This window comes from Primulina huaijiensis, chromosome 3 (assembly GCF_012295235.1).
Source record: "Primulina huaijiensis isolate GDHJ02 chromosome 3, ASM1229523v2, whole genome shotgun sequence".
Taxonomy (NCBI): Eukaryota; Viridiplantae; Streptophyta; class Magnoliopsida; order Lamiales; family Gesneriaceae; genus Primulina; species Primulina huaijiensis.
This window is the reverse complement of record NC_133308.1, coordinates 29,490,970-29,511,068: the sequence shown is the minus strand read 5'-3', so window position 1 is coordinate 29,511,068 and position 20,099 is coordinate 29,490,970. Positions and strand designations below refer to the sequence as shown.

General features: G+C 35.4%; 3 protein-coding genes across 6 annotated transcripts; 2 read left to right on the top strand and 1 right to left on the bottom strand.

The window, feature by feature from the left end:
- Window positions 1-7,763: 7,763 nt before the first annotated feature.
- Window positions 7,764-11,582, top strand: LOC140974520 (eukaryotic translation initiation factor 3 subunit C-like). Its single transcript, XM_073438011.1, has 4 exons — window positions 7,764-7,919; window positions 8,042-8,114; window positions 8,381-10,174; window positions 10,477-11,582. The coding sequence occupies exons 2-4, from the start codon at window positions 8,091-8,093 to the stop codon at window positions 11,437-11,439; spliced, it is 2,781 nt and encodes a 926-aa protein (XP_073294112.1). The 5' UTR covers window positions 7,764-7,919; window positions 8,042-8,090; the 3' UTR covers window positions 11,440-11,582.
- Window positions 11,583-12,819: 1,237 nt separating this feature from the next.
- Window positions 12,820-16,104, bottom strand: LOC140972405 (cysteine-rich receptor-like protein kinase 1). The gene is made up of 6 exons (XM_073434843.1): window positions 15,086-16,104; window positions 14,662-14,781; window positions 14,228-14,578; window positions 13,659-13,893; window positions 13,411-13,555; window positions 12,820-13,282 (listed from the first exon to the last, which is right to left on the bottom strand). Exons 1-6 carry the CDS (start codon window positions 15,978-15,980, stop codon window positions 12,911-12,913), a joined length of 2,118 nt encoding a protein of 705 aa, XP_073290944.1. The 5' UTR covers window positions 15,981-16,104; the 3' UTR covers window positions 12,820-12,910.
- Window positions 16,105-16,782: 678 nt separating this feature from the next.
- On the top strand, window positions 16,783-19,838 carry LOC140974517 (probable BOI-related E3 ubiquitin-protein ligase 3). 4 transcript variants are annotated; one of them, XM_073438007.1, is made up of 5 exons: window positions 16,783-17,204; window positions 17,545-17,610; window positions 17,699-17,814; window positions 18,531-18,832; window positions 19,080-19,838. In XM_073438007.1, the coding sequence occupies exons 3-5, from the start codon at window positions 17,703-17,705 to the stop codon at window positions 19,602-19,604; spliced, it is 939 nt and encodes a 312-aa protein (XP_073294108.1). In that variant the 5' UTR covers window positions 16,783-17,204; window positions 17,545-17,610; window positions 17,699-17,702; the 3' UTR covers window positions 19,605-19,838. The 4 variants fall into 4 exon arrangements, with proteins under 4 accessions (XP_073294108.1, XP_073294107.1, XP_073294109.1 ...); XM_073438008.1 differs by lacking the exon at window positions 16,783-17,204 and adding an exon at window positions 17,303-17,441; XM_073438006.1 differs by lacking the exon at window positions 17,545-17,610 and having other exon boundaries at window positions 16,784-17,204.
- The last annotated feature ends 261 nt before the right edge of the window (window positions 19,839-20,099 follow it).

The following is a 20,099-nucleotide window of genomic DNA, read 5'->3' as shown; positions in this document are numbered from 1 at the left end:
TGACTAACTTGAAAATGGTTTATCTACTAGAGATGGGCAATGAGCATTTTGAATTTGATACCTATCTAATGCATTGGATGGGTATCAAATTATTCTTCAAAACCAAGTATTTAAGTTGAATTTTTTTTTTTAATTTTAAAATAAGATCTCGTGTTTTATAGGCGAGGACTGTATCTGGTGTAGATTTCCGATTGTAGCATGTAAAAATTTATATCCATTTTTGACAATATGATAAGATGAGAAAAGTTGGATTTTCGGGATGAAATTGTCGGAAAAATTGTTAAGTAGAAGAGTCGCCCAAAAAAGGCTAGTGATTTGATTTCACGGGTATATAATGTCTAAGCAAATTTGGTATAGAATAGAAACACAGAATGAATAAAGGTGATAGGTGTGACCATTGATTTCGTTCTAGTCACACGTTTTGGATTTGGGTTTTTTTTTTTTCCCTTCAAAATATCTTGTTTCGACATACCAACTTGTCGAGGAAATTGAAACTGAACATTACATTAAGTAGTTAAATGACCGATTTACGCGTACACAATTTAGACTTCCCGTATGCATGCATAATCAAGTATGGATTTCTCGTCTCGTTCTCTTCTTGAGATCCCGTCTTTCCTTCATCCAAAGCACATGAGAAGATCGGTGCATTCAGCGGCTCATTTTCTAGCCAACCGTGCGATTAATTTGGAAGGGTTTGATTGTGTAATACCTATTTGGTTCTACTCATATGAGTAGTATTCTCGTCTACTCAGTACATGAAACACATTATGGTCACTGATTTTTATATCATAGTTGATTATCATGATTTAATCTCTCAACATATCTGTCATGTGCTGAGTGGATAAGAGAACTACCTATATGTAATGAATGTTTTATTATATATATAAAAAAGTATTGTTTGCAAAATATAGGAACCCTATGAAATTATCAATATATTCGTTGAGTAATTAAAGTCCATTAATGGATAGTCAACTTGAAGTTTTATGCCTTTGAACATAATCTCATAGTATCTATGGACATCCTAGTTTGTTTTTTACATTCAATAAATCTTGATGAAAAAAGTCTACATTTTGACTCAGAACTTGATTCAATATTTATAAATGTATATATATTGTTAAGACTAAAACAAATTTTCTAATAACAATTGAATGATTTAATTATTATAATCTCTTATGTTAGGGTGTAATTCTTGTCTCTACTCGGTCATACAATCGTAACATGTCTAGAGCTGTTATACAATTTAAAATATTTGAGCTGCACAATTATCATAAGATATAACTATTGGTAAATCGACATGATATGTTGCATTTTTCAAATTATTATAACTTTTGGTTCAATCTTTTGATAAATCAAATTTATGTGCTTTAATAAAAATGTGGGGATATATATGATACTAATACACTAAACACGTTGCATTTTTCAAATTATTATTGTAATTAATAATATTATTATAAGATTTAAATCATGATTAATTTTTAAAATAGAATTATTATTGTAATTAATACGTAAATTATCTTTAATACCTAAAATTATGATATTGTTGAAAAATAATATTTAAAATGTGTGTATTGAATATTTGAATGTTGAAAATTAGGTAAAATTAGGTGTTGAATATTGAAATTTGTGTGTGATGATGAAGGTAATGATGTAATTTATTTTTGGATTATTTGTAAAAAATTTCTATAAATAGATCTCTCATTTGTGAAAAAAATCACAATTGAGTTGAGAGAAAAATATTATAAAGTGTGTACTGTGTAGTGTGATAATTTTGAGAATTTGAGATTTTTACTTTTTACCGTAAATTTTTACTTTTTCACAACACGTTATCAGCACGAAGCTCTAAAAGTCCTCCATATTTTTCCAAGCTCCAAAACAGAAGAAAAAGATAACAAAAGTAATAATATTTATTTTATTGTTTATTTATTTATTGTTTATATATTTACTATATAATATAATGTTATTATAAATAATAAAAATAAATTTTTCAAAAAACTTGTTATAAATCCTGGGAGGATGTTAAGACGACATCCCACACTCCCGGTAAGGGATACGACAAGTATAAAAGCCTATAAGGTTTTTAAACAAAATAACTTATGACACCTAATTATAATAATGTGATATGATATACATAATTATTTAAATATGACTAATACTATATACACCATATTATTACCATAAAATTATACAAATACATACATTTATTTTCTTATACACCAACGGTAATAAACGGTAACAAAACGGCTAGTTTTTGCTCTATAAATACAATCTCACAAATACATTCAATCACTCCAACTTTCTCTTCTTCTCTAAAAATTATTCTTCATCAAATTTTCGAAGAAAAAAAGAAGATGGCTTTCACGAGGTTATTTTTAATTATTTTGGTTATCATACTCACCAGTCTTGTATTTATCGGAGAATATCCTCCTCGTGTGTTTTCTTTATTTTTACGAATACTTGTACTTGTTGTTTATCCATTACTTTGTATTGCAATATTCATTAACTAATAAAATGCATCGTAATTTTTAGTACCACCATGGCAAACTTGGCAAAGCTCGAATTCATCGCTCTTGATATTACTGGGAAAAACTATATGCCATGGACTCTTGATGTAGAAATGCATCTTGAGTCATTGGGTCTAAGCGAGACCATTAAAGAAAATGGTATATCTTCATCACAAGAAAAAGCAAAAGCTATAATATTTTTACGACGACACCTTGATGAAGGTTTAAAATGTGAATATCTCATCGAAAAAGATCCCATGACTCAGTGGAAAGGATTAAAAGAGAGATTTGAACATATAAGGGAAGTTATACTTCCGACCGCCCGTGATGAATGGAATATGTTAAGATTCCAAGACTTTAAAAAAGTCAGTGATTACAATTCAGCGATGTATAGAATAATCTCGCAGTTAAAATTTTGTGGACATGAGGTTACAGAATCGGAAATGCTTGAAAAAACATTTTCCACNAGGTTATTTTTAATTATTTTGGTTATCATACTCACCAGTCTTGTATTTATCGGAGAATATCCTCCTCGTGTGTTTTCTTTATTTTTACGAATACTTGTACTTGTTGTTTATCCATTACTTTGTATTGCAATATTCATTAACTAATAAAATGCATCGTAATTTTTAGTACCACCATGGCAAACTTGGCAAAGCTCGAATTCATCGCTCTTGATATTACTGGGAAAAATTATATGCCATGGACTCTTGATGTAGAAATGCATCTTGAGTCATTGGGTCTAAGCGAGACCATTAAAGAAAATGGTATATTTTCATCGCAAGAAAAAGCAAAAGCTATAATATTTTTACGACGACACCTTGATGAAGGTTTAAAATGTGAATATCTCATCGAAAAAGATCCCATGGCTCTGTGGAAAGGATTAAAAGAGAGATTTGAACATATAAGGGAAGTTATACTTCCGACCGCCCGTGATGAATGGAATATGTTAAGATTCCAAGACTTTAAAAAAGTCAGTGATTACAATTCAGCGATGTATAGAATAATCTCGCAGTTAAAATTTTGTGGACATGAGGTTACAGAATCGGAAATGCTTGAAAAAACATTTTCCACGTTTCACGCATCAAATATAACACTACAGNGATGTAGAAATGCATCTTGAGTCATTGGGTCTAAGCGAGACCATTAAAGAAAATGGTATATCTTCATCACAAGAAAAAACAAAAGCTATAATATTTTTGCGTCGACATCTCGATGAAGGTTTAAAATGTGAATATCTCATCGAAAAAGATCCCATGACTCAGTGGAAAGGATTGAAAGAAAGATTTGAACATATAAGGGAAGTTATACTTCCGACCGCCCGTGATGAATGGAATATGTTAAGATTCCAAGATTTTAAGAAAGTCAGTGATTACAATTCAGCGATGTATCGAATAATCTCGCAGCTAAAATTTTGTGGACATGAGGTCACAGAATCGGAAATGCTTGAAAAAACATTTTCCACGTTTCACGCATCAAATATAACTTTACAGCAACAATATAGAGTGCGTGAATTTGCGAGATATTCTGAGCTCATCGCCTGTCTTTTTGTGGCGGAAAAAAACAACGAGCTACTAATGAGAAATCATCAGTCCCGACCAACAGGATCATCAGCATTTCCAGAAGTAAATGTTGTAAGTAAAAATGAATTTAAACCTGGAAACCAAAATCAAATTCAAAGACAAGGTTTTGGTCGAGGTCGAGGTCGTGGTCGTGGACGTGGACGTGGAATTGGTCGTGGTCGTGGTCGAGGCCGTGGTTTTGAAAACAATAGAGATAGTTATTTTTATAACTCATCCCAAAAANAACTTATTATAAGACCATCACCAGCCAAAATCCAAACTGAATCACCAATGTTTCTTGAACGTATTCAGGGTGATATTTGTGGACCAATCCATCCACCATGTGGACCATTCAGATACTTTATGGTATTGATTGATGCCTCCAGCAGATGGTCACATGTATGTTTATTGTCAACTCGAAATGTTGCATTTGCAAGATTACTTGCTCAAATAATAAAATTGAGGAATCAATTTCCCGATTATACAATCAAGAAAATTAGACTTGATAATGCTGGTGAATTTACTTCCCAGACTTTCAATGATTATTGTATGTCTATGGGAATCATTGTTGAGCATCCTGTTGCTCATGTACATACTCAAAATGGATTGGCTGAATCATTGATTAAACGTCTGCAAATGATTGCTAGACCAATGATTATGAAAACAAAGCTCCCTATTTCTATATGGGGACATGCAATTTTACATGCTGCTTCATTAATTCGCATCAGACCAAGTGCATATCATAAATACTCCCCATTGCAGCTTGCATTTGGTAAAGAACCAGACATTTCTCATCTGAGAATTTTTGGATGTATGGTGTATGTGCCTATTGCACCACCTCAACGAAAGAAAATGGGACCTCAAAGAAAGATTGGAATTTATATTGGTTATGATAGTCCATCGATCATTCGATATCTTGAACCACAGACAGGCGACGTGTTCACAGCACGTTTTGCTGATTGTCATTTTAATGAGGAAATCTTCCCAATGTTAGGGGGAGAACAGAAACATACCGAAAAAGAAATTACATGGTATGTATCATCATTGTTACATCTGGATCCAAGAACAAAACAATGTGAAAAAGATGTACAGCAAATTGTGCACTTGCAAAGAATAGCAAATCAAATACCAGATGCATTTGCAGACACAAAAGGGGTAACTAAATCATATATACATGCTGCAAATGCCCCTGCTCGAATTGAAATTCCGAAGAAACAAATTGAAGATAGTCATGATGTCATTAAACGCCTGAAGCGTGGAAGGCCAGTTGGTTCCAAGGATAAAAATCCTCGAAAAAGAAAATTCATAGAGAAACACAATGATCACAAAATAGAGAATGATGTTCCTGAAGAAACACATAATGATCACAAAATAGAGAATGATGTTCCTGAAGAAACACATGATGATGAAAATGTTTTGTCAGAACCACAAACTGACGAGAATCATGAAATCTCTATCAATTATATTAATACTGGAAAAATATGGAACCGAAAAGATATAGAAGAAATTGATGATATATTTTCTTATAATGTGGCAATCGACATCATAAATGATAATGAAGATCATGAACCAAAATCTTTTGGTGAATGTAAAAATCGGCAGGATTGGATAAAATGGAAAGATGCCATCCAGGTTGAATTGGATTCGCTAAATAAACGTAATGTTTTTGGACCTATAGTCCTTACACCTGAAGGTGTAAAACCTGTTGGATACAAATGGGTTTTTATTCGAAAGCGAAATGAGAAAAATGAAATAGTAAGATATAAAGCTCGACTTGTTGCACAAGGTTTTTCTCAAAGGCCTGGAATTGATTATGAAGAAACGTATTCTCCTGTGATGGATGCAATTACGTTTCGGTATTTGATTAGCTTGGCAGTATCTGAAAATTTAGAAATGCGTCTTATGGATGTTGTTACAGCCTACTTATATGGATCACTTGATAGTAATATATATATGAAAATCCCTGAAGGATTTAAGATGCCTGAAGCACAAAGTTCAAAACCCAGAGAATGTTATTCTGTGAAATTACTAAGATCATTATATGGGTTGAAGCAATCCGGCAGAATGTGGTATAATAGGCTAAGTGATCACTTGATGAAAAAGGGATATGTAAATAATTCAATATGCCCTTGTGTTTTCATTAAGAAAACAACATCCGGATGCGTAATTATTGCTGTATATGTTGATGATTTAAACATCATTGGAACAAATAAGGAAATTCAAGAAGTTGTGTCATACTTGAAAGAAGAATTTGAAATGAAGGATCTTGGAAAAACCAAGTATTGTCTGGGTTTACAAATTGAACAAAAAGAATGTGGAATATTTGTTCACCAGACAAATTATACAGAAAAGATCCTTAAACGTTTTAATATGGACAAATCAAATCCTTTAAGTACTCCAATGGTTGTTAGATCATTAAACATAGAAAAGGATCCATTCCGTCCATGTGAAGATGATGAAGATATTCTTGGTCCAGAAGTACCATATCTAAGTGCTATCGGTGCCCTTATGTATCTTACAAATTGTACAAGGCCTGATATATCTTTTGCCGTAAATTTATTGGCAAGATTTAGCACATATCCAACAAAGAGACATTGGAACGGAATTAAACATATATTCCGTTATCTACGAGGAACGACAGACTTGGGACTTTTGTATTCAAAAGATGCTAATCCAAGTATAATTGGTTATGCCGATGCTGGATACTTATCTGATCCACACAAAGCACGTTCTCAAACTGGATATGTATTTACTCGTGGAGGCACTGCAATTTCTTGGCGTTCACAGAAACAAACACTTGTAACAACTTCATCAAATCATGCCGAGATTATTGCACTACATGAAGCAAGCCGTGAATGTGTGTGGTTAAAATCAATGACTCAACATATCCAAATCTCATGCGGATTATCATTCGACGAGAAGCCTGTGATACTATATGAAGATAATGCTGCATGTGTTGCTCAAATGAAAGAAGGATACATAAAAAGCGACAGAACTAAACATATTCCTCCTAAGTTCTTCGCATTCACCAAGGAGCTTGAGAAGAATAAATGTATTGATGTTCGTCACATTCAATCAAGTGAAAACTCATCAGATCTCTTCACAAAGGCACTTCCTACGACAATATTCAGAAAGCACATATATAATATTGGGATGCGCAATCTACGAAATTTGTGAAGAATTGTTCGTGTCAACATGAGGGGGAGTTTACGTGACTGCACTCTTTTTCCCTTACTATGATTTTTATCCCAATGGGTTTTCCTAGTAAGGTTTTTAATGAGGCAGTATAAAAACACGTAATGAAGACAATCATTATGATCATCATCACAAGGGGGAGTGTTGAAAAATAATATTTAAAATGTGTGTATTGAATATTTGAATGTTGAATATTTGAATGTTGAAAATTAGGTAAAATTAGGTGTTGAATATTGAAATTTGTGTGTGATGATGAAGGTAATGATGTAATTTATTTTTGGATTATTTGTAAAAATTTTCTATAAATAGATATCTCATTTGTGAAGAAAATAACAATTGAGTTGAGAGAAAAATATTATAAAATGTGTAGTGTGATAATTTTGAGAATTAAAAATTTTTACTTTTTACCGTAAATTTTTACTTTTCCACAACAGATATTATTTTTAGATTGGTAAAATTATGATATTTTGATAGTATTTCCTCAATTCAATTGGACCCTTTAAGTTTGGGCCTGAAGGGTTTGTACCCAATACATCCTGAAAAGAATCGAATAGGTAATTACCTTTCCCACTGTGACAAAACCCTCGTTAGCGCCGCCGCAGATAGCCTCTCATTTCATCACCACCGCGGTACTCTTATCAGGACCTCAGCAGCGAAACAGGCTTGTTTCTTTCTTATTTTACTTTGATACTTTTGAAAATTGTTAGTTTTGATTCGATTATGTGGGTCAGATTCAAAATTTAATTTGACGTTGTCTGAAATTTGTTTGTACTGATGATTCAGATTTCGATCAACAAGAGACCAAAAAAAAACCAATTCCCAGTTGGAGACGATGGCGTCAAAATTTTGGACTCAGGTTTGTTTCTATAGAAGTTTGGATTAGACTGCGTGTGGGTCTGTAATCTTTGAGCTTTTAAACAGAATGGTTTTTGGTGTGATTATTTGATAACCCATTGTTCTTTTTATCCTGGATATGTGCAATATTTGATGAGAAGCTTCCTGACGCTTTTGTAGATAGGTTTACTGTATATGTGTGCGCCAGCTTATACCAATTTACATTTTCTTTTGAATGTGGTTTGTTTTTTGCCAAACACTTATGCTGTTTTTTTTTGGGGATGTTAGGGTGACAGTGAAACCGAGGAAGAGAGCGATTATGATGAGCAAGAAGAAGAAACTGGACCTGTGGAGACAGCTCCAGAAACTGCTGCGAAAAGATATTACTATGTGAATGAAAGTGATTCTGATGATTCTGATGGGCAGAAGAGAGTTGTCCGGGCTGCCAAGGACAAGCGATTCGATGAGATGACTGCCACTGTTGATCAAATGAAAAATGCCATGAAAATTAATGACTGGGTCAGCTTGCAAGAAAGTTTTGACAAGATCAATAAGCAATTGGGAAAGGTCATGAGGGTAACAGAGTCGGATCGGGTTCCAAATCTTTATATAAAAGCCCTTGTAATGTTGGAGGATTTCTTGAATCAGGCCTTGGCAAATAAGGAGGCAAAAAAGAAAATGAGTAGCAGCAATGCGAAGGCCTTGAATTCCATGAAGCAGAAGTTGAAAAAGAACAATAAGCTGTATGAGGAAACTATTGCCAAGTGTAGGGAGCAGCCAGAACTTTTTGAGGAAAAGGTCGAGGATGAGCAAGAACCTGAAGATGATGACGAGGATGAAGATGAGGACGATGACTTTGATGAGGACCCCGGAACTCTGGAATCTGAAGAGACTGAGGATGAAGAAGATTTGGGAAAGGAGGCTGCTGAGAGTGGACTAGGCTGGGAGAAGATGTTGAGCAAGAAAGATAGGTTGATGGACAAGCAATTCAAGGACCCTAGCCAAATAACATGGGACACCGTAAACAAGAAGTTTAAGGAGATAGTCGCTGCTAGGGGTAAAAAGGGGACTGGAAGAATTGAGTTGATTGAACAGCTCACTTTCTTAACGAGGGTTGCCAAGACTCCTGCCCAGAAGCTTGAGATTTTCTTCAGCGTTGTCTCGGCACAGTTTGATGTTAATACGAGCCTCAGTGGTCACATGCCTATTAATGTGTGGAAACAATGTGTGCGGAATATGTTTGCCATTCTTGATATTTTGACCCAGTATCCAAATATTGTTGTAGGGGACACGGTGGAGCCTGAGGAGAATGAGACCCAAAAAGGAGCAGATTTTAATGGTGAAATCAGGATTTGGGGAAATTTGGTTGCCTTCCTTGAAAGGGTAGACTTAGAATTTTTTAAGTCACTTCAAGTGATCGATCCACATACCCGTGAGTATATTGAGAGGCTTAGGGATGAACCCACATTCCTAGTTCTGGCTCAGAATGTGCAAGAATATCTTGAACATATTGGAGATTTTAAGGGTGCCTCGAAGGTAGCTCTGAAACGGGTTGAGCTCATATACTATAAGCCACAAGAGGTATACGAAGCAATGAGGAAATTGGCTGAGCAGTCAGATAATGGAGTAGAATCTGGAGAGGAAGCTAAAGCTGAGGAAAGCAAGGGTCTATCATCGTTTGTTGCAACTCCTGAGATAGTTCCTCGCAGATCTATTTTTCCCGAGAACAGCAGGGCATTGATGGATGTCCTTGTGTCACTCATTTACAAATATGGTGATGAGCGGACTAAAGCTCGTGCGATGCTTTGCGACATTTATCATCACGCCATCTTGGATGAGTTTTCGACTTCCCGTGACTTGTTGCTTATGAGTCATTTGCAGGAAAATGTACAACACATGGATATTTCGACCCAAATACTGTTCAACAGAGCGATGGCACAGCTTGGTCTATGTTCATTCAGGGTGGGGTTTATTACTGAATCCCACAGTTGTCTCTCAGAGTTGTATTCTGCTGGCAGAGTGAAGGAATTGCTGGCACAAGGTTTTTCCCAGAGTAGATATCACGAGAAGACGCCAGAACAGGTAACGTTTGTTATTTATAACTTTTTTTAATTCGTGTAATATGTTTTTTGTGGTTCTTATGGATGTTTAATATGCTCAAGATAATGATAATTTTTTAGCTGCCAACGGGCTTGAACGTTATAACTAGTTTAAAATTTATGTATTTAATTATATTCAACGAAACATTTCTTTCCATACATCCCAAAAGATGGAAACATCAACTGCTTATATTCCTGTGATTTGTTACTTCTGAATAAGTTTTCTTTGCTTGGTTTTTTCATTTGGTTTTTTAGATGTGGCTCACATGTTAATATTATCTGCAGGAGCGTCTGGAGAGGAGGCGTCAGATGCCGTACCACATGCATATTAATCTTGAGCTTCTTGAAGCTGTCCATCTGAGTTGTGCCATGTTGATGGAAGTGCCTAACATGGCAGCCAATGTGCATGATGCCAAACGCAAGGTCATAAGCAAGACTTTCCGCAGGTTGCTTGAAGGGAGCGAGAGACAAACTTTCATTGGGCCTCCTGAAAATGTCAGGGATCATGTAATGGCTGCTACAAGGGCCCTAAGGCAGGGTGATTTTGAGAAGGCCTTTGATGTTATCAACTCTCTCGATGTTTGGAAACTTCTTCGCAACAAAGATGATGTTCTTGAGATGCTGAAGGCTAAAATCAAGGAAGAGGCTTTGAGGACCTACCTTTTTACCTACTCATCCTCCTACGATTCTCTCAGTCTTGACCACCTGGCTAAAATGTTTGACCTCTCCGATTCACAAACACATGGTATTGTGAGCAAAATGATGATCAATGAGGAGCTTCATGCTAGTTGGGACCAGCCTACACGCTGCATCGTTTTCCATGACGTTGAACACACGAGACTACAGGCTCTAGCGTTCCAATTGACCGAGAAACTCACAATTCTTGCAGAAACAAATGAGAGAGCAATCGAGGCACGGATTGGTGGTGGTGGATTAGAGGGTCTCCCTCTTAGGCGCAAAGATGGACAAGATTATGCTGCAGCGGCTGCTTCAGGTGGTGGTAGCAGGTGGCAGGACTTTACTTTTACTCACGGCAGGCAAGGTAGCAGTGTTGGGAGGACAGGATATAATGCTGGTGGCAGAGGTGTCGGTGGTGGTTACACGAAGGATTATACTCGAATAAGTGGTTACCAGAGCTCCCGGCATCATGATGGGGGGAGGATGAATCAGACCGGAGCAACTGCCAGGGGTGGCAACATTGATGCCTCAACTCGGATGGTGAATCTCAACAAAGGAATTCGTACATGATGGGGGAACTTTGCTGTTTGAACTGGTAGCATCGGTTTTGTCATTATTGAATTTATCATTTTAATATTTGGTTATGTTTGAGACTCTTACATTATCATTATCATTATAAAACGAAAAAAAGAGTTTTCCGTGGTGATTGTTTATATTCATAAGTTTTTTTAATCTTTTCAAGTCTTTTTTGAAAAATCGTTTTTAAGTATGTTGTTACCTTTTCTTGATTGTAGACCTAGAAGTATTATTTGGACAGTTGGGATCCATTTTTTTTATTTCTTCAAGCCATCAAAGAGAATCCCTTCACTTTTTTTATTTTTCTTTTTTGGTTATTACTTTTTCTGCTATATCTTGTTCGCTTCATTACTCGTCCTTTTTTTGTGTCTCCCTTTTGGCAATTAGTTGATTCCTATGTTCTTTCCGAGAGTCATACTTTTTCAGGCATATAAGAGTGTGCTTTTATTTGGTTGCGGGTGTTATGGGCCATAAATCTTGTCATTTCTTCGTTTCGTGTTCGAGGTTTTTTATTTTTATTTTTTAAATCATCGTAATTGTTTTGTGTTGTGAAAAAAAAAATGCTAAAAAGGTCACATAGAAGAGATTTTTTTAAAAAAAAATAGTTGTTTTAAGGTATTCTCCCTATAAATATTGCATGTATGTGAGATAGTTGCATTTAAGCACCCTAAACTTCTTACATGTTGCATACAACCCCACAAAATATTTGAATTTTTGGGAGTCAAATTTTCTTAATTTGTTGAATTTGGCATGAATATCCAGATATTTTGTTATTTTCTTCCTCAGATACTTCCCATGCATAAAGTTTTCTGGGGGGAAGAAAGAATTTGAATGGTTTATAATTTTAATTTACATAAACATACTCTCTGATCTGTTTGAATTTGTATTGAATATTTCATTAATAGTTGTTTTATGATCTCACAGGAGTCATAAACTATATATTATAGATAAATTCTTTTAAGTTAATTTTTCTTCTTAAACAAAAACATTTATAAATGAAATTAGCCGACTGTTATTCATATGATGTACTTATTTGAATTTTATTAACCACTATTCATAAAAATTATCTCCCACAACTTTTATATAATAATTGTATAAACTTGTATGTAAATATAAAATAATAATAAAAACAAAAGTAAATCAATTATTTGAAATACAACATGTTTTATGTAAATCAAGTATTTATTTTTTTAATTTATAATAAAATCAAAATTAAATCAATTATTTTTGTCCTCAACTGGTTACATAATTTTAAATACAACATGTTTTAACTAAATCAAGCATTTATTTTTAAAATTTATAATAAAATCAAAAGTAAATCAATTATTTGAAAAATAATTTTATGATATACATATATTATATTAAACGCGACAATACTGTAGTGCCTGTTAGCCTGCAGTTATGTTGGTCTCGCATAATGCTCGGAGACGAGTACATTCTTGATCTGCTGTTGTATGATTCTAGACTACGTTTGCTTAGACATTTCCATGTCCCAAGACGGAGTCTTGTTGGACTGAGTATTTGTCATGCTAGATTTGATATCTACAGTCGAATGGCGATTCGAAGATGAGCTATTCATCTCCAGAGATTTGGTTGTGCCATCCGAAGACAGCATACTCGAATTCTGAAATGGCCGTTGCTGCGGCGAAGGCACTACAGCGTCATCAGTTTTTAGCATCTGAACCACTTCAGACATCGATGGGCGTAGTGATCTACGAGTTTGTGTACACAAAAGCCCGATTTGAAGTACTCGGGAGGCCTCTGATTCTTGAAATTCGCCTCTCAGTTTGCTGTCAATTGCTTCAGTAATTGTTTTGGACTTGTAATTTTTCCACACCTGAGCATGAGTTACGATTTAGCTTATCTAAGATTTTATCTGATTTTCACTTTATTTGAAGCTCAGGAAACCAACCTTTTTTCCGGACATCAAAGGTAGAAAAATCTATAGTGGGATATGAGGCTTACACACTGTAAAATCGAGCCTGAATCGTGCGCGAATATGCTGTTCTTTCTGCCACATGCAATTTCTATAGCCAGCACTCCAAAAGCATATATATCCGCTTTCTCTGTTAAACATCCTTGCACCAGATATTCAGGGGCCAAGTAACCTCTGCAGCCAAAGAAATACAAACCATTTTTTATTTGAACTTTGCTCATAATCTACTGGGGTGGATTTTCGTATTTTCTCAAGAGAATGGAAGGCTAAAACTTACACAGTACCAGCAACTCCGGTGCTTATATGAGTTTTATTATGAGCAACACTGCGAGCAAGACCAAAATCAGCTACCTTTGGCGTAAGGGTATTGTCCACAAGTATATTACTGCTTTTTATATCTCTGTGAATGATCTTTACTTTACAACCTTCGTGAAGATGCGCAATCCCCTCAGCTATTCCCAGTATGATATTGAATCTCTGATCCCAGCTCAAGAGTTGGAAAGTTTTCCTATCTGTCAGTTGGCAAGTAAAAACTAATTTAGTGTCTGATCATAACATCATATGAATGGTGTCACATTTCAGGCCCTTGCTAGCGGGATACTCCAGTAGCAAGCGGTTGCATTTATACTGGCTTTACAAAAATAATTAGCCAAAGTTACTAGAATAGTATTTTTTAAACGATAAAGAAATTGCTAGAATAGTCCATTATAATCCAATGCTTGACTAGCAAAATGTCTCATAAGGCACCCACACAATCAGTTAATTGGTTTGTACAAGAATTTCAGCAAATGAGACTCATAATGCCATGACGGAATATGGTTGAAAAGATGTTGGAACTGATCATACCAAAAAGCATCTGATCAAGATTTTTGTTTGGTACAAATTCATAAACAAGAAGACTTTCAGGTCCTTCAATGCTGCAACCGAGAAGTCTCACGAGATTTTTGTGCTGAATCCCACTTACTGAATGGACCTCATTGAAGAATTCATCCGCCCATTGCCGAGAATTGAAGAAAAGTCTTTTGACAGCAACTGCCGTCCCATCAGAAAGCAACCCCTTGTACACAGAACCAGCTCCACCTTGGCCTAATTTATTGGTCGGATGGAAGAAATCCGTGGCCTTTTCAAGAATCTCGTACTTGAAGTTCAGTTCTGACGATCTTATAGAAGATGGGAGTCGAGAAACTTTCCTATGTTCTATTTAGAATTGAATGAAACATCACAAAAAAAGCTATACAAAATGTAGATAACAAAAGAAACCCGTCGCTTCGTGATTTCACCTTGTTTATTTCTTGCGTATATTTGACACCCTATAAACGCTCCGAGTCCAGAAAAAAGTAGTATGACGATTGACAGCATGGTAAATACAAGAACTGCAACATTGTTATGATCTACTTGTTCTGGTAAATAGGTATCGAACAAGTTAGAGGTCTATATAAAATGATAAAATCAAGCAAAACTGACAAAATCAAACGAGCCAAAAACATATTTTACTACGTGTTGAGTAATCTAATAATTATTTAGCTCAAGAATGTTGAAAAAAAATTCAAGAATTGCACAACAGTTCAAGAATGTCGGCGAAACCGGCTTGTATGTATGTATAAAATCGATAGTTTAAACAGGTCCAAGGATAGGGATATGATAGAAAATGGAAATAAGCGTGAATTGGAAAGGGAAAACTAATAAGAAATTTATTTTCCCTACCCTTTTCATTTTGGGCCGCTAATGCAGCATCCCCGAAGAACTTCCTGGTTGAATATCTCAAGTAGCAACCAGCATTCATGACATGCCCTTCAGCTCCGGGCAAACACTTATCAATCTCTGCACCAGCATCAGACAAACACTCTGTACAATTTTTGTGGTCCAAGTTTTCCAAACACTGTCCTAAAGCATATACACCCAGTAGTCCACTCTTTCCCTCGGATGCTCCGAACCCTTTCGTCGATCCAGCAAATTCTGTCACCTCTGTCACTGCTTGATGAACTTTGTTAGCGAATTCCATCTTCATGTACTTATCGCTCGTAATATCCGTCGGATTATGACAGAGGGGCTCCAAATGATCAATTTTCTCGTTTGTTTCATTAAAGAAATTGTACTGCTCGTACCGGAGAAAGCAACCTTCCAAGAAAATGGAGCCTCCAATTGCAGGAAGACAATCAGTGAGCTTTTTCTTTGCCTCATCGAAACAAATGTGGCAATCTTGTGGTGACAGATCGTTATGGCATTGAAATATACTATAAATCTGTGGTTCTGGGGATAAAACTGATCGCATTCCAAAGTAATCAAAGTTACTAAGATCATTTAAAGCTTGCATAGCATGCATGTAATTCCTTCTGAGATTTCTATTTCCGGAAATTTGAAAGGTTCTGCACGAAAAACCTGCTAACACGATTCGTGGATCAGAATAGGAGGCAGGGAAGAAGAAAAAGATTAAAACGATCGAGAAAACCAAGCAACGATGACGAAAAACGAAACCAATCAAATGCATTGGATCGAAGTTCTTTTGTAAGTTTCTTGATTTTTCTAAAGGGTCGGCGGCAAAATCATTCGAAGGGTAATTCCCTTTTCTTATTCTCGTCCTTTGTTTCTTCCCATTCATGCATGAGTCGTGTTCTGTTTCTAAGAGCAGACAATCGAATCAAAACATGATCGGCTAACAGTTCTTCTGTTGGGAAACAGAACGTGATTTGAAAATTTTGGTCTGAATCTTTTGTCGTCGTTTCCCATGCACATGAAGGTTTGCATTCAAAGATTGGTGCGATCAAATGTTAAAATTTAATTAATATGAAATATTTTAATTTTATGACATATTTAATATAATCCTAGAAATTCGGTGTATAAGTTTTGNGTAAAAGATATAGATTTTATTAAATGAATTTAAATAGAAATAAATTCAAGCCAACAAGGGAGACAAGATGCAACAATCAAACATGTCTTTATTGAGGGGATTGCTTTTCTTGGTCCTTTTGTTTGCTGCATTAGATTATGTCAATTGTCAACTACCCATAATACAATTTTTTTTTAAAATGACTTAGTAAAATCAATGCAATATATATTGTTTAAAAACTACTATAAAGTTAAACTTCGAAAAAATTAAAAACTAAAACAGCAAAAAAAAATATTTTTTTTAATATTTTTTTATGAATGAATCAAATAGAATATTCGTCTCAGATATAGTCGATCAGATTATAAAAAAATAATTCAAAGTCTAATCTTGAAACTAAAAATCAAACAAGATACCACATTACCATCCAAAATTTTCAAATTTGAATGAAATTTTTTGACAATCTCTCCAAATTAATTTTTTATTTCTTGATGCAAAAGGTAGATTTATGGAGGCCAAATGAAAGGAAAAAAGAATTACTGGTTATGGAAAACGAAAAGAGAGGCACCAAACAGTCACATGAAGAATGAATGGTAAAGTGAAAGCAAGGAAAAAAACAAAGAAGATTAGAGAGAGAGAGAGAAGTGTGAAAGAAACAAGAATTTTAGGCCAAAAAAATGGCGAAGAACATTTCTTCAACAACAAAGATTAGTCCTCTTCTCACTCTCCTTTCAATACCAACGAATGGAATCGTTTTTCTTAACCGAAACAACAACTACAACTCTTCCACCACCACCATCCACTTTCATTATTCTCGCCATTATTATTCTTTTCCCTCTCATTTCTATTCACTTCTCTCTCTTTCATTATTACAGCTGTTTCCACCATCCCTTTTGCCCATTTCCCTTGAAATCATAACGGCAAAGATTATTGTTTTTAAATTTTTTTAAAAAAGACAGGCTCTTTGTATTGGGTTTCTCTAAATCTGAGCCGATCTTGGTGAGTTATTGTTTCTTTTCTTTATTTAATGGTTTTTTTTATTCATCTGAGTTGTGAGTGTCTTGATCTTTTATTTGTGATGTTTTGGTTTGGAGTTTGATTTTGTAGATTGTTGTTTTGTGGGATTTTTTCCTTGTGGGATTCTTGAGATAGGTATATGAACGATTGATGTGAGCTTTATTTTTGTACGATGATCGTCGAATTCATTGATGATTTAGGAACTAAAGAAAACAAAAGGTTGTGAAAATCATTTCCTTGCATATTTGTGGTACTGTTTGTATCTACCTAGCGTTAATTCTGCGATTTATTGATTGATTACCCGTCCTGTGTGGATTTGTAGTGTTTGCTGCATCAATTGAATCGAGATTATCGGCGTCACTGCTTTTATGAAAGAGTGTGTTCTTTAGTAATATCCAAGCTACATTCAATTTTCTAAGGTCATCAGGAATGTCTATGAAAGTTCTTGAATCTCATACAATATTGCATGATTTCAGGAAGATGTTTGGAGGAGGCGGAGCTAATGAGAATACGGCTATTCCTGCATTTTTGGGGGAAAATCGCCTCCCATTTGATAATAATACATTGCCTCAGCTTCAGTTATTTGGACATGGTGAGGTCATTTTTATACTTGTTTAAGAAATTGTAGTTAAATTAGAAGTTCTTCCCCTTGTTCGATCAGCTTAGATGCAGCTTGTGTTTTCGTGACAAAAATTTTTCTCAGATCTCTGGGGAACACACCATTTGTGTAGACTGTTATTACGCTAGACTATCCTTCTTTTACTTTTCAGCATGTGTTATACCCGTGTTGACATAAATTATGACGTAGGCTGTGTGCTCTTTTGACAAACTGCCATCAAGTTTCTGAAACTTCAGATGTAAAATTCGTTAGCCGGCTACAGTGTTTTTTGCGTCCCTGAAAATGCTTATTTGAAGTTCTACAGAAGGATCAACCTAGAAAGAGGCGAAGCACCAACTAGATTTTAGGAGGTTAATTGGTTCTTGGTTTTTGCAAAGCTGTATTGATTCAAGAGCCACTTCACCGTAGCTTCTGATTGCGTAGTCGAGATTCAGACACCAATGATGCATATATGGCACTGGAGCAGATGGAAGAACACATTGGCACAGCCAAAAGGCAAAACTGATCTCAAAAAACTTGTGTGAAAAATGAAAATCATAATTTTTGGGATAGTTGCAGGGGTATTTTCAATTTTATTTACATTTTTTCTAGGATTATATATTACAAACGACATCGTCGTTCTTGAAACTACCCTTCTTGATTCTTGATGATAATTTGTTTTAGATAACAATAATTAACTTCTGTTTCAGCTCCATCTGTCCACGAGCATGGGTCCTTGAATAATGGTGCCATCAAAAGAGTTAGGGAAGAAGATCTCATTTGTACACGGCAGAAGCGTCCCATATCTTTGAACAAGAGTTATAGTCCAGAAAAAGTTGCCAACGTCGGTACTCCACCAAATCCTAATCTTGTATCCACTGGCCTCAGGCTTTCTTGCGAGAAAGAGGAGCAAAATTCCTCAGTTTCCTCTGGCATCCTATCTATTGGTAATAACCTTAAAATGGACATGGATCGGCAGACAGAAGAATTTGGTCGATATATTAAACTTCAGGTATCATAATATCGCGTACATCCTTCATGGGGTTAAAACAACTTCCTTCAGTTTTATACATTGACAGTGTTGGAGTCCGAGGGTGGTGTATTTTCTATACATAATCAAATATACCATGTGTATAAAATGAGATTTGGCATACTAAATTTTTTCATTTTAGTTTTACTCCCACGCTAAACCTATGGCCCTGCCGCCGTACACCAGCACTTCTTATGTTCTCAACCTCTGACTGTGTCTCTATGTATAGGAAGAGAATATTCTGAAGGGTGTAAGAGAGTTGAATCATCGGCACACGGTTTCTTTGTTGAACACACTAGAAAAAGGAGTCAACAGAAAACTACATGAGAAGGCGCTTGAAATTGAGAACGTAAATCATAAGAACAAAGAGTTAGCTGACAAAATAAAGCAAGTTTCTACTGAAGCTCAGTCGTGGCATTATCAAGCAAAGTACAACGAATCAGTGATCAACATTCTGAAGAACAACATCGAGCAACTCATGGCACAAGGCATGTCTCGAGCTCATGAAGGCTCAGGGGACAGTGAAGTAGACGATGCAGTTTCAGGCACAAATCATGGACAAATCATCAGTGGCTTGGAAAATCGAGGTTGTCAAACTGGTCGGCTAATATGCAGGTCATGCAAAAGTAAAGAAGTTTCGATCTTGTTACTGCCTTGCAGACATTTGTGCCTCTGTACAGATTGTGAAGGACTTTCTGATATCTGTCCAGTTTGCCAGGTAATGAAGACTGCAGGTGTTCATGTATACATGTAATTCAAATCATCATACTTCATAACTTGTTTTGATCAAGATTTGTTTTCAAGGAAATGGATCGACTGGTTGTTTCTTTTGTTGCTATGTCCAAGAATGTAAATAAATTCTTGTCCGCGACTCATCTCGGACAGTTGAGCTTGGTTGCGTGACAGGTACACGAGGTATATTTTTACATACATTCAGCTGTTTGTAAGATGAGAACTGGTTGATCGCTTTACAATCATGCAACTTTAAGTGAAGTATGGCCAGTCGATGTGGTTGTTACTCTGAGTTTTAAATTTTGTATAACCATGAACAATAAAATATTATTATTATATAAATAAAAAATGTATATCAAGAAAAAAATATAAAAGAGTGGTAATTTTGACTATATTTTGTGCGGTGGAAAACATTTCGGGGATGAAATCACAGCATAGAGTATGTGCTAAATTGGAATATCTTGATAAATTTGGATTGTCACGATAATTGCGAATTAACGAGCTGCATTAAAATTCG

Coding starts and splice junctions, on each gene's coding strand:
- LOC140972405 (XM_073434843.1), bottom strand. CDS start 15,980: ATGAATGGGAAGAAACAAAGGACGAGAATAAGAAAAGGGAATTACCCT. Junction 14,579..14,661: donor ATACGCAAGAAATAAACAAG/GTGAAATCACGA, acceptor AATTCTAAATAG/AACATAGGAAAGTTTCTCGA. Junction 13,283..13,410: donor CAGGCTCGATTTTACAGTGT/GTAAGCCTCATA, acceptor ACTCATGCTCAG/GTGTGGAAAAATTACAAGTC.
- LOC140974520 (XM_073438011.1), top strand. CDS start 8,091: ATGGCGTCAAAATTTTGGACTCAG. Junction 8,115..8,380: donor CGTCAAAATTTTGGACTCAG/GTTTGTTTCTAT, acceptor TGGGGATGTTAG/GGTGACAGTGAAACCGAGGA. Junction 10,175..10,476: donor ACGAGAAGACGCCAGAACAG/GTAACGTTTGTT, acceptor TATTATCTGCAG/GAGCGTCTGGAGAGGAGGCG.
- LOC140974517 (XM_073438007.1), top strand. CDS start 17,703: ATGTTTGGAGGAGGCGGAGCTAATGAGAATACGGCTATTCCTGCATTT. Junction 17,815..18,530: donor GCTTCAGTTATTTGGACATG/GTGAGGTCATTT, acceptor CTTCTGTTTCAG/CTCCATCTGTCCACGAGCAT. Junction 18,833..19,079: donor GTCGATATATTAAACTTCAG/GTATCATAATAT, acceptor CTCTATGTATAG/GAAGAGAATATTCTGAAGGG.